Source organism: Erpetoichthys calabaricus, chromosome 18 (assembly GCF_900747795.2).
Source record: "Erpetoichthys calabaricus chromosome 18, fErpCal1.3, whole genome shotgun sequence".
Classification (NCBI taxonomy): domain Eukaryota; kingdom Metazoa; phylum Chordata; class Cladistia; order Polypteriformes; family Polypteridae; genus Erpetoichthys; species Erpetoichthys calabaricus.
In genome coordinates, this window is record NC_041411.2 from 78667635 (window position 1) to 78681574 (window position 13940).

Below are 13940 nucleotides of genomic sequence, written 5' to 3' on the forward strand. Positions count from 1 at the left end.
TGCCCCCTTCCTGATTTCTTATTCTTTTGCATGTTTGTCACACAAAATGTTTCTGATCATCAAACACATTTAACCATTAGTCAAATATAACACAAGTAAACACAAAATGCAGTTTTTAAATGATGGTGTTTATTATTTAGGGAGAAAAAAAATCCAAACCTACATGGCCCTGTGTGAAAAAGTAATTGCCCCCTTGTTAAAGAATAACCTAACTGTGGTGTATCACACCTGAGTTCAATTTCCGTAGCCACCCCCAGGCCTGATTACTGCCACACCTGTTTCAATCAAGAAATCACTTAAATAGGAGCTGCCTGACACAGAGAAGTAGACCAAAAGCACCTCAAAAGCTAGACATCATGCCAAGATCCAAAGAAATTCAGGAACAAATGAGAACAGAAGTAATTGAGATCTATCAGTCTGGTAAAGGTTATAAAGCCATTTCTAAAGCTTTGGGACTCCAGCGAACCACAGTGAGAGCCATTATCCACAAATGGCAAAAACATGGAACAGTGGTGAACCTTCCCAGGAGTGGCCGGCCGACCAAAATTACCCCAAGAGCGCAGAGACGACTCATCCGAGAGGTCACAAAAGACCCCAGGACAACGTCTAAAGAACTGCAGGCCTCACTTGCCTCAATTAAGGTCAGTGTTCACGACTCCACCATAAGAAAGAGACTGGGCAAAAACGGCCTGCATGGCAGATTTCCAAGACGCAAACCACTGTTAAGCAAAAAGAACATTAGGGCTCGTCTCAATTTTGCTAAGAAACATCTCAATGATTGCCAAGACTTTTGGGAAAATACCTTGTGGACCGATGAGTCAAAAGTTGAACTTTTTGGAAGGCAAATGTCCTGTTACATCTGGCGTAAAAGGAACACAGCATTTCAGAAAAAGAACATCATACCAACAGTAAAATATGGTGGTGGTAGTGTGATGGTCTGGGGTTGTTTTGCTGCTTCAGGACCTGGAAGGCTTGTTGTGATAGATGGAACCATGAATTCTACTGTCTACCAAAAAATCCTGAAGGAGAATGTCCGGCCATCTGTTCGTCAACTCAAGCTGAAGCGATCTTGGGTGCTGCAACAGGACAATGACCCAAAACACACCAGCAAATCCACCTCTGAATGGCTGAAGAAAAACAAAATGAAGACTTTGGAGTGGCCTAGTCAAAGTCCTGACCTGAATCCAATTGAGATGGTATGGCATGACCTTAAAAAGGCGGTTCATGCTAGAAAACCCTCAAATAAAGCTGAATTACAACAATTTTGCAAAGATGAGTGGGCCAAAATTCCTCCAGAGCGCTGTAAAAGACTCATTGCAAGTTATCGCAAACGCTTGATTGCAGTTATTGCTGCTAAGGGTGGCCCAACCAGTTATTAGGTTCAGGGGGCAATTACTTTTTCACACAGGGCCATGTAGGTTTGGATTTTTTTTTCTCCCTAAATAATAAAAACCACCATTTACAAACTGCATTTTGTGTTTACTTGTGTTATATTTGACTAATGGTTAAATGTGTTTGATGATCAGAAACATTTTGTGTGACAAACATGCAAAAGAATAAGAAATCAGGAAGGGGGCAAATAGTTTTTCACACCACTGTAGCTAGCCAATAAGGGCCACTGGATGATTAATGGGGGCAGAATAATCAGGCCATGTGGCATAATTTAACCAGGACAATGAAGTACAGCATACTCTTTCTGAAAGATTCCCAGGGATCTTTTATGACTACATGGAGTCCTGAGACCTTAGTTTTATATCTTATCCAAAGGAGGGTGCCAGTTCTTACAGCACATTGTCCCCATCATTGCACTAGGCCACACAGAAACCCATGATGGCCTCGCCAACACACCTTCCTGCAACAACCCAAGCTTTTTCCTTGATGTTATCCAAAGCAGGTACTGGTTGGGCTACAGGGTTTCTCTCCAGGCTGGGTTCACATTTCATTTTTAAATTCTTCTATTGATGTTAATTTTGTTGGTCATTTAGTTTCTACGTGTCCAGGTATCTTCTTCTGTGTTCTGTGTGTCTTGTGGTTGATTCCCCTTTTACCATCAAGAGGCTGCTCTCAGCCCAACAAAGGGTGGGGGGAAAAAGCAGTCCATTGCGGTTCATTGAATTTGCTGGCATCAGTGAGTTCCTTAGTAATTTATTGCTCTTTTTAAATTATTGATTTGCTGGATTATGACCTCAGTGCTCTGTTTTTTTATTTATGTATTGAGACTGGAGCGCTTTGGTGTTACCTTTCAGGGAGTTCCTGTGATGGTTTGGTTCCTACCTTGTGGCCAAACCTGTCAAGATAGGCTCCAGCCTGAACCTTGTATTGGGTTAAGCAGGTTTGAGGACGCTATGCTATGTAATGGCAAAGCGTGGGCATAGAACTAAAGATGGGGTGTTTACACAGCTGGTGGGCATACTTTAAAAGAGTCAAGAGACTGGAACACAAGACGTGCATCTAAAGCTCCCCGTCTACATAGGCTCCAACTTTGAAGGAGCTGTAGTTTTTTTGACAGGTGGTGCTCAGTGCCACAATATGCAAACAGTAAAGAAACAACAAGAAAGCAAATTTATTTTAATTAGATCATACATATTAACCTGTGTAACATTTTAACTTTTATCCAAACACATTTACTCAATTTCAAATGTGCAAGGAAGCTTTATCCTCACCTGCAAGGCAGAAACAAACCCCAAACAGCACACTAATCCAACAAATGACGCACTCAGTCCCACACATACATTTGCACTCCCTAACTTGGGATATTATCAGGAAATTAATGGTTAAGAAAAAAGGACAACACATCTGTTCCATTCTGCTTACCTAGTCCAGCGTGTTGGCATCTGTACTGGCAGCAGCAGGTACAGTACAGGCCGGGTCACCCATTGTTTTCAGGACAATTCCAAGGGCACGTGGCTGACAGAGGCCCTTCAGAATGTTGGAATTTTATTAGTTTTTATTGGTCAGTCATTGAAAATACATTTAATAGAATGATTTACTTACGTTTTAGATAGTAATGCTGTGCTATGGGAATGTGTTTTCCTGTTTATGATGTACACTGTTTTTTCCAGAACACTGTTTTAACAAAAATGCATGTGCTTTACGGGCGGCATGGTGGCGCAGTGGTAGCGCTGCTGCCTCGCAGTTAGGAGACCTGGGTTCGCTTCCCGGGTCCTCCCTGCGTGGAGTTTGCATGTTCTCCCCGTGTCTGCGTGGGTTTCCTCCCACAGTCCAAAGACATGCCAGTTAGGTGGATTGGCGATTCTCAATTGGCCCTAGTGTGTGGGTGTGTTTGTGTGTGTCCTGTGGTGGGTTGGCACCCTGCCCGGGATTGGTTCCTGCCTTGTGCCCTGTGTTGGCTGGTATTGGCTCCAGCAGACCCCCGTGACACTCCCCGTGTTTGGATTCAGCGGGTTGGAAAATGGATGGATGCATGTGCTTTGCATGTTTTGAGAATATGGACATGTGGATAATGCAACATGGGTAACATAAGAATTTTATTTCTTTTTTCCATGGATGTTTTTCACAAGGGCGGCACGGTTGTAGCGCTGCTGCCTTGCAGTTAGGAGACCCGTCTGGGTTCGCTTCCTGGGTCCTCCCTACGTGGAGTTTGCATGTTCTCCCCGTGTCTGCGTGGGTTTCCTCCTACAGTCCAAGGACATGCAGGTTAGGTGCATTGGCAATTCTAAATTGTGCTTGGTGTGTGGGTGCCTTGCGGTGGGCTGGCGCCCTGCCTAGGTTTTGTTCCTGCCTGGGATTGGCCCCAGCAGACCCCCGTGACCCTAAGTTAGGATATAGCGGGTTGGACGACCGACTGACTGACGTTGAAATAGGAGTACTTATCATGGCCACGAGCGTAAAAATCGTGTTAGACATGCCAGCGTACTTTTCGCTCCTTTCTTCCTCATTGGTTTCTTCTTTGATCCCGCACTACAGAACTATTAATTAGCGTTAGGGGTGGCACGGTGGCACAGTGGTAGCGCTGGTGCCTTGCAGTTAAGGGACCCGGGTTCGCTTCCCGGGTCCTCCCTGCATGGAGTTTGCATGTTCTCCCCGTGTCTGCGTGGGTTTTCTCCCACAGTCCAAAGACATGCAGGTTAGGTGCATTGGCAATTCTAAATTGTCCCTAGTGTGTGCTTGGTGTGTGCCCTGCGGTGGGCTGGCACCCTGTCCTGGGGTTTGTTGCCTGCCTTGCACCCTGTGTTGGCTGGGATTGGCTCCAGCAGACCCCCGTGACCCTATTGTTAGGATATAGCAGGTTGGATAATGGATGGATGGATGTTTTTCATATCATTTACATTCGTGTGGCACAGGTCACCATTGGGTTCTATTACATCATGAACTTTTTTCACTCACTGAAATATTTTTCACAGCTATCACTACAAGCTACATGGGGTAAGCAACATATAAAAAATATATGTCATTTTTGGGTGGAGTGCTTCTTTAAGCAAACCTGGATGATTTCATCTGGGCTTCATACATGCTTTACAGGCAGTAATGCACATGCACATATATTTCTTTTTGATCACATCACTTACTACGCACAGAGAATGGGGTTTTCAAGCACCCCAAACATTCGAAGGCTGCGGCATCCATGCAACATTATCATAAGCTCTTCATAGTTTGCAGATGTACAGCAAGTAAAAATATTAATAATAATATAGTGAAGTGCTGGTGTGTGTGGCTTGTAAGGATTTAAGCTCCATCTCGTGGCTGATTTGATAGCTCGCTAGCCCAACACATTCTTCCTCGGCGGTTCTAGACTGAAGACAAGATGGCTGTGCAAATGCTTCTCTTTTATACTGATGAATCTTTTATTTAAATAACAGTTGCCCAAGTATTGCTTTTATTGTTCCCTGCTGGATTTTATTCTTGATGCTGCCGTCATTCCCAGAATGATAACCTATAAAAAAAGCCTGCGTAAACAAGTAACACCTAGTAACGTTAACCGACGTTAGACAATTTTCTTATTTTAAAATTGAATGTTCAGACCTTACAGTCATATGAAAAAGTTTGGGACCCCCCCTCTTAATTTTTTGGATTTTTGTTTCTCATTGGCTGAACTTCCTTTGAATATCTGACATGCCTTATGGACACAGTAGGATTTCAGCAGTGACATTAAGTTTATTGGATTAGCAGAGAAAAGCCAAGCAAAATGACACCTTTTATTGGCTAACTAGAAAGATTACAATATGCAAGCTTTCGAGGCAACTCAGGCCCCTACATCTTGCCTGAAGAAGGGGCCTGAGTTGCCTCGAAAGCTTGCATATTGTAATCTTTCTAGTTAGCCAATAAAAGGTGTCATTTTGCTTGGCTTTTCTCTACATTCATAATGGCTAACAAGGTACAACACCCTAGTACTACTTGGATTAGCAGAAAACATGCAATATGCATCATAACAAAATTAGACAGGTGCATAAATGTGGGCACCCAACAGAGATATGACATCAATACTTAGTTGAGCCTCCTATTGTAAATCTAACAGCCTCTAGACGCTGTCCTCCTATAGCCTCTGATGAGTGTCTGATTCTGGATGGAGGTATTGTTGACCATTCTTCATACCAAATCTCTCCAGTTCAGTTCAATTTGATGGACAGCCTGCTTCAAATCATCCCATAGATTTTCGATGATATTCAAGTCAGGGGACTGTGACGGCCATTCCAGAACATTGTACTTCTCCCTCTGCATGAATGCCTTTGTAGATTTTGAACTGTGTTTTGGGTCATTGTCTTGTTGGAATATCCAACCCCTGCGTAACTTCAACTCTGTGACTGATGCTTGAACATTATCCTGAAGAATTTGTTGATATTGGGTTGAATTCATCCGACCCTCGACTTTAACAAGTGCCCAGTCCCTGAACTGGCCACACAGCCCCACAGCATGATGGAACCTCCACCAAATTTGACAGTAGGCAGCTGGTGTTTTTCTTGGAATGCGGTGTTCTTCTTCTGCCATGCAAAGCGCTTTTTGTTCTGACCAAATAACTCCATTTTTGTCTCATCAGTCCAAAGCACTTTGTTCCAAAATGAATCTGGCTTGTCTAAATGAGCATTGACATACAACAAATGACTCTGTTTGTGGCGTGAGTGCAGAAAGGGCTTCTTTCTCGTCACTCTGCCATACAGATGTTCTTTGTGCAAATTGCGCTGAATTGTAGAACGATGTACAGATACACCATCGGCAGCCAGATGTTCTTGCAGGTCTTTGGAGGTGATCTGTGGGTTGTCTGTCACCATTCTCACAATCCTGTTCATATACCGCTCCTGTATTTTTCTTGGCCTGCCAGACCTACTGGGTTTAACAGCAACTGTGCCTGTGGCCTTCCATTTCCTGATTCCATTCCTTACAGTTGAAACTGACAGTTTAAACCTCTGAGATGGCTTTTTGTAGCCTTCCCCTAAACCAGGAGACTCAACATCAAACATTTCAGATCTTTGGAGAGTTGCTTTGAGGATCCCATGCTGTCACTCTTCAGAGGAGAGTCAAAGGGAAGGAAGCACAACTCGCCATTGACCACCTTAAATACCTTTATATCTCATGATGGACACACCTGTCTATGAAGTTCAAGGCTTAACGAGCTCATCACACCAAGTAATAAGCATTGAGCAGTGACAGACATTCAAATCAGCACAATGACAAGGGGACCCACATTTGTACACAGCCAGTTTTTCACATTTGATTTAATTTCATACAACTAAATACTGCGTCACTAAAAATCTTTGTTCGGAAAACACCGCAGTACTCAAATGTTCCTAGGAAATGAAAGACAGATCACTGTTATCTTTACTGTTGTGAGGAGAGTCAATTATTATGCAGGCTGAGAGGGGGTCCCAAACATTTTCATATGACTGTATATTTATTGAAAACCTCCTTGTCCCTTCCCTTTAACGGATGGAGTGCTGATAGACAGTTCTCTCCCTGTTTAGTTTTGTGGCTGCAAGTTAATTCTTAGGACACTTCACAAGCTCTCCTGAAATGGAGTATTACTGTCTCATCACTACACACAGACACTAATAGGTCTTTGGAGCTATTTAAAAGTAGCTGCAAGCATTTCACCACTTAGGTTATAAATTAGTTAAACATTTTTAGTCATTTTCATTGAGGATGGATTTAATGATAAGTGGGTATTTCATTAAAAGCTCCACTTATGAAGTGATTTTGAACTTTCCTAAAAAAGAATATTGACGACTCTGCGTACTTTGCCTTTTTATGAGGTTTTTGTTGTGTTTTGCACTATGCGTCCACCACAGTACATATAGTTTCTAAATCTGCCTTTCCCCTGGAGCGTCAACCACAGGGCAGAATTTGGTCCTGCATCAGGCACTGATCTGTTTACGGCACATCCCTAAGCTTGTGGGTCAGCAATCAACCTGTAAGCTGGGGCTGTCTTTGAAATGGAAACAATACAAGCACAGAGAGGGCACAAAAATTCCACGGATGACACGTCTGGCAATGCTAACTCCTCAGTGCACCACTGTGCTGCCCTCGACTGAATCGCAGACAGGTAATTTCGATTTCTCAGTGAAAACCAACATCATCATCATCATCATCTCCTGGCACTGAACTCTACTTTCCCATTTGCAGTGTAAAGTAGATCCCACTTAACCAGCAGAATCTGGGAGTCATTATATTAGATACCAGACTGTCACTTCTCATGTCTTATTATTCATAAGCTGTTTTTATCACCAGAGTCTGATGATTGCGTTTTTGGAAAATAGACAGTTTTATGCTCATCGTATCGCTCTATCGATTTCAAGTGGACAACCATGTGGAGGGCATAAGCCAAGACCAGCAGCAGAATGAGAGACATGATAAGGCCCATCAGTATGGCAGGTGTGAAGAAGGAGGCGCAGTCAGTTGCTGATGCAAACTGCCCATCTTGAATGCTGAACGCTTGAATCTGCCAAATAAGAAGAGTGAAGTGATTAGAATGGAATCTTGATTTCTGACACTTTACTTGAAATGTGCCTGTCTTTAAACTGACGTTTGTATTTTCAGATTTCTTTTGATCACACAAAAGTTCTCCTCTGTTTTACAGCAACACACAAATAGGGATTTGCTCAAGCAGCTACATCAGAATGGACAAAGAAAAAAAAAGCCTACCTGGAAATCTGTGAAGGTGACATGTTGAAGTGTAGCTCCATCAGCCTGGGTACTTGGAACCAACAATGTGTCATACTTTTGGAGGCTGCTGACATGCTGGCAATGGTAAGAAGAAGTTGCTGGTGCATAGATTTCAGTGGCATTAAACCTCACTTCTGAAGTCTTATTATACAGAATGTGAACGCTGTCCAAGCTGAACCAGTTCTGCCCAGCTGAATCATAATAGGTGTTTGACATTAGCAGCCTGCCAAGTGAAGCAAAGACCACAATGAGTGTTCAGTGAGCAGGACTGCCCAGTACCAGACAGGAATGGACAAAGGCCTTGTAGGAAGTCAATCTGTGCACAGAGGAATGAGGCTGTGCACTTACATTTATTTTTATTTAGCACACTTCCATTTACAAGTCCCGAGTGCCAGTCATTTATACATTTATTTCCCCTTTCTGTGAATTTCCCCTTGGGGATTAATAAAGTATCTATCTATCTATCTATCTATCTATCTATCTATCTATCTATCTATCTATCTATCTATCTATCTATCTATCTATCTATCTATCTATCTAATCCTGCCAACTATGCTATCTATCTATCTAATCCTGCCAACTATGCTATCTATCTATCTATCTATCTATCTATCTATCTATCTATCTATCTATCTATCTATCTATCTATCTATCTATCTATCTAATCCTGCCAACTATGCTATCTATCTATCTAATCCTGCCAACTATGCTATCTATCTATCTATCTATCTATCTATCTATCTATCTATCTATCTATCTATCTATCTATCTATCTATCTAATCCTGCCAACTATGCTATCTATCTATCTATCTATCTATCTATCTATCTATCTATCTATCTATCTATCTATCTATCTATCTAATCCTGCCAACTATGCTATCTATCTATCTATCTATCTATCTATCTATCTATCTATCTATCTATCTATCTATCTATCTATCTATCTATCTATCTATCTACCTATCTATCTATCTATCTATCTAATCCTGCCAACTATGCTATCTATCTATCTATCTATCTATCTATCTATCTATCTATCTATCTATCTATCTATCTATCTATCTATCTATCTATCTATCTAATCCTGCCAACTACGCTATCTATCTATCTATTCCTGCCAACTACGCTATCTATCTATCTATTGAGGAAGAAAAAAACATTATTAACTGTAATGATTATAAGTATTTAACTCACAAATTCCAAGGACTGTATTTTGTATTAGTCATGCTGCAGAGAGCTATATGATTGTACTGTGACGGCCATTCCAGAACATTGTACTTCTCCCTCTGAATGAATGCCTTTGTAGATTTCCAACTGTGTTTTGGGTCATTGTCTTGTTGGAGTATCCAACCCCTGCGTAACTTCAGCTTTGTGACTGATGTTGAACATTATCCTGAAGAATTTGTTGCTATTGGGTTGAATTCATCCGACCCTCAACTTTAACAAGGGCCCCAGTCCCTGAACTGGCCACACAGCATGATGGAACCACCACCAAATTTGACAGTAGGTAGCAGGTGTTTGTCTTGGAATGCGGTGTTCTTCTTCTGCCATGCAAAGCGCTTTTTGTTCTGACCAAATAACTCCATTTTTGTCTCATCAGTCCAAAGCACTTTGTTCCAAAATTAATCTGGCTTGTCTAAATGAGCATTGGCATACAACAAGTGACTCTGTTTGTGGTGCGAGTGCAGAAAGGGCTTCTTTCTCGTCACTCTGCCATACAGATGTTCTTTGGGCAAATTGCGCTGAATTGTAGAACGATGTCCAGATACACCATCTGCAGAAAGATGTTCTTGCAGGTCTTTGGGGGTGATCTGTGGGTTGTCTGTCACCATTCTCATAATCCTACTCATATGCCGCTCCTGGATTTTTCTTGGGCTGCCAGACCTGCTGGGTTTAACAGCAACTGTGCCTGTGGCCTTCCATTTCCTGATTCCATTCCTTACAATTGAAACTTACAGTTTAAACCTCTGAGGTGGCTTTTTGTAGCCTTCCCCTAAACCAGGACACTCAACAATCTTTGTTTTCAGATCTTTTGAGAGTTGCTTTGAGGACCCCATGCTGTCACTCTTCAGAGGAGAGTCAAAGGGAAGGAAGCACAACTTGTAATTGACCTCCTTAAATACCTTTATATCTCATGATGGACACACCTGTCTATGAAGTTCAAGGCTTAATGAGCTCATCACACCAAGTAATCAGCATTGAGCAGTGACGGGCATTCAAATCAGCACAATGACAAGGGGACCCACATTTGTGCACAGCCAGTTTTTCACATTTGATTTAATTTCATACAACTAAATACTGCATCACTAAAAATCTTTGTTTGGAAAACACCGCAGTACTCCGATGTTCCTAGGAAATGAAACACAGACCACTGTTATCTTTTATGTTGAAAGGAGAGTCAATTATTATGCAGGCTGAGACGGGGGTCCCAGACTTTTTCATATGACTGTCTGTGTGTAGGGTGACCTCTTGCCTTCCTCCTAATGCTGGGGTGAGCTCAGACCCCTGTAATCTTGAACAATATGATGCTGGTTTGTGAATGTCATGTTTCATAGAACTTTAATGAGTATACTGACAGGTAGAGAAGGCAGATGTTTTAAGGTAAGACAGTAATACTCACTAATCATGGCTCCCCCATGTCTCAATTAAATTAACCTTACCTGATGACAAAGTCTTTCAGGTCCTCCACATCTCCAAGTTTAAGGACTAACCTAAAACAAACAAGTTAGCAGTTTTAATAAGCAGTCATGAAGTAGGTTAGAAAAGTTTGCATATTTGGTTAAACATACCTAAATTGAGGGCGGCACGGTGGTGCAGTGGGTAGCGCTGCTGCCTCGCAGTTGGGAGACCTGGAGACCTGGGTTCGCTTCCCGGGTCCTCCCTGAATGGAGTTTGCATGTTATCCCCATGTCTGCTTGGGTTTCCTCCCACAGTCCAAAGACATGCAGGTTAGGTGGATTGGTGATTCTGAATTGGCCCTAGTTTGTGCTTGGTGTGTTTGTGTGTGTCCTGCGGTGGGTTGGCACCCTGCCCGGGATTGGTTCCTGCCTTGTGCCCTGTGTTGGCTGGGATTGGCTCCTGCAGACCCCCGTGATCCTGTGTTCGGATTCAGCGGGTTGGATAATGGATGAATGGATACCTAAATGGAGGTAGGTGGTGAACATTAGGAGACCGAAGGAATGGCTGCTAAAAAATGGGCTTTGCAGTCATGACCAAGTAATAAAATAAAAATGGGTCATTTCAAGAAGTAATATTCATTAACAGTGCTAATAATGTAATAAAAAAATTAAAAAACCCTCGGACCAGACGTGACTTTTTCAGAGAGAGACACTTTCATGTCCCTTTGTGCCAAGAGATTTAACCAGGCCTGGGGCCGGAAATAAAAGACAAAGAGAAGATGACACAATAGAACATCGTAAAGAATTCAAAAACGTTGACGCGGTAAACATGCAGAGCAGGTTAGAGATAATGGAAGTGAGAAAATTTCGAAAGTCTCAAAAAACTGATAGTTGAGATCACATTAGCGCAAAACAAATGTAAATTATTACTCAGTGAAACAACAGAACAGTGAAAAGAGATCGAATATATTGTTCGGATTTAAACTTTAAGTCGGAGACTTGTAGATCGTCTAATTCGTGTTGCCATCAGGGCAAAGTAGTGTTTCTTCTCAATGAAGAAGCGCATCCTCAAGAATTAAAAGATTTGTCGTTTGGTGAAACTGAGATCCACATACGTGAGCGACAGAGACACAAAGAGGCTAGTGTGTAGCGCAGGCTGGGGTGTTGGTGAGCGAAGTGAGCAGGGGGCGAAGCGCCCTCGACTTGAATATATTTTAAAATCAATGTAATGGTGTCTTAATAAAAAGAGGTATTCATTTCCATCTAAAACATTAACATTAATGGGTGTGTCCATACTTTTGACTGGTAGTATATTTTCCGAACCAGGACACAGAGAGCTGAAGCTGAAGCCAATCATGGCAGCTATCTTATAATTTTTATAGCTAAGCATATTCAATCTAATACAGTACATGTGGTGGCAGGAGGCTGGGGGGCAGACCCAGCCGGGACGCCTGGAAGGACCGGGAGGCAGTTTTTACATCCCCCTGGCCACAAGGGGGCAACCGCCCTGAATAATGAGGGGACCACAGGGACGGAGCCAGGAGGCTCAAACCCACTGGGACCCGTGGGCGCCCCAAGTATTATGGAGCCCGGGAAATCTGCACTTCCGCCACACCTGGGCAGGTGGAGGAAGAACCTTCCGGGTGCTCATGCAGCACTTCCTGGTCATCAGCAAGCAGCTGGAACACATCTGGGTGAATATAAAAGGGGTCACTTTCGAGAGTTGGTAGCTGGTCGACGGTCCAGCAACAAGAGGAAGAAAGGTGGCCCACGGACGTTGGGGAGGCCCGTGGTTGGAGTTGTTTGGTGCTGGAAGCACTGTGTGCTGTGCGGGATTTAATTGTGAATAAACCTGTGTGTTTTGAACTTGTGCTGGTGTCTGTCTGATGGTGTTCAGACTAGTTCTCACATACAACACAGATGGCTCTGACTTGCTCCGTTTAAATAGTGAAGGACTAGACTTTGCTGAAAAACCACCACTAAAAACAAACAAAAGAAATGCACCAAAATATGTTAATTTAGTAAACGTTGTAGGACAAAGTAGACATTACCCCATTCTGCTAGGCATTTAGTGGCACATTTAAAAAGGATTTAAACAGATATTCTGCTGCAGTCCTGAATGAACAGCTGAAGTGCAGCTCATTCCAATACTTTGGTCAGCCCTGCACTTTATCTGAAGTTGAGATAGCACCTCTGCAGAGATTCCTTCAGATGAAAAGGCACCTAAATCCATCCATCCCTTATCCAACCCGCTATATCCTAACTGCAGGGTCACGGGGGTCTGCTGGAGCCAATCCCAGCCAACACAGGGCACAAGGCTGGAAACAAACCCCAGGCAGGGCGGTAACCCACCGCAGGGCACACACACACCAAGCACACAGTAGGGACAATTTAGAATCGCCAATGCACCTAACCTGCTTGTCTTTGGACTGTGGGAGGAAACACACACGGACACGGGGAGAACATGCAAATTCCACGCAGGGCGGACCTGGGAAGCGAACCCGGGTCTCCTAACTGTGAGGCAGCAGCGCTAAGCACTGCGCCACCGTGCCGCCCCATATAGTTATCATATTTCTGTATTATCCTGTTTTTTAAAACAAGTACGCTTCAGTTACCTTGATGTAAATCTAACGGCCAGTAAACCCTCCCAGAGCGAAAGGTAAGGAAAATAAAGTGTGAGTGTTGCCAAATTATTCCATTAATTACTAGCATTGCCAAAGGGAAAACTGATAATTAAATGATTGATTAACATAAATCAATCAATACATTTTCTCACCTCCATACTCCATTTTCTGACATTAGTCTGGTGTCCCTGGGTGGGCAAAACAGTTAATTTCCCTTCATTGTTAACAAAATATGAAATAGCTACCTATGGATAAACAAGGATTCAAGTGGACTCACATTGCCTTGTTTTCACTGCAGGTTGAGCTCCTCAGATTCACTTTTGCATTTGGTCCAAAGATCCTGCCCGTCAGGTCAAGCTGTGTGTGATCCTTCAGTTTAACCTCCAGCTTCTTAGCACAGAAGAGGATGCATGACTTTCCATTGACAGTTACATTTAAGGGTGTGTAAGACGCTCTAGTTCGACTTGGCAGAGCTCCTCTCCTTGACCGCAGTGGGACATGAGAAACTTGGTTTACGCGAGGCTATAGAAGCAAGCAAATTCTGTATGTTAAATAGGCAGGAAGCACTTATTTCATGCCTGT

The 13940-nt window shown here is 42.9% G+C and overlaps 1 protein-coding gene across 1 annotated transcript; it reads right to left on the reverse strand.

Moving 5' to 3' along the window:
* Positions 1–7599: 7599 nt before the first annotated feature.
* LOC114668451 (V-type proton ATPase subunit S1-like protein) lies at positions 7600–13874 on the reverse strand (the record flags this gene model as incomplete). The annotated part of the gene is made up of 4 exons (XM_028824209.2): positions 7600–7891; positions 8095–8338; positions 10777–10827; positions 13636–13874. Coding segments are annotated over 4 exons (768 nt in total), but the record flags the coding sequence as incomplete, so codon positions are not given.
* Between the last annotated feature and the right edge of the window lie 66 nt (positions 13875–13940).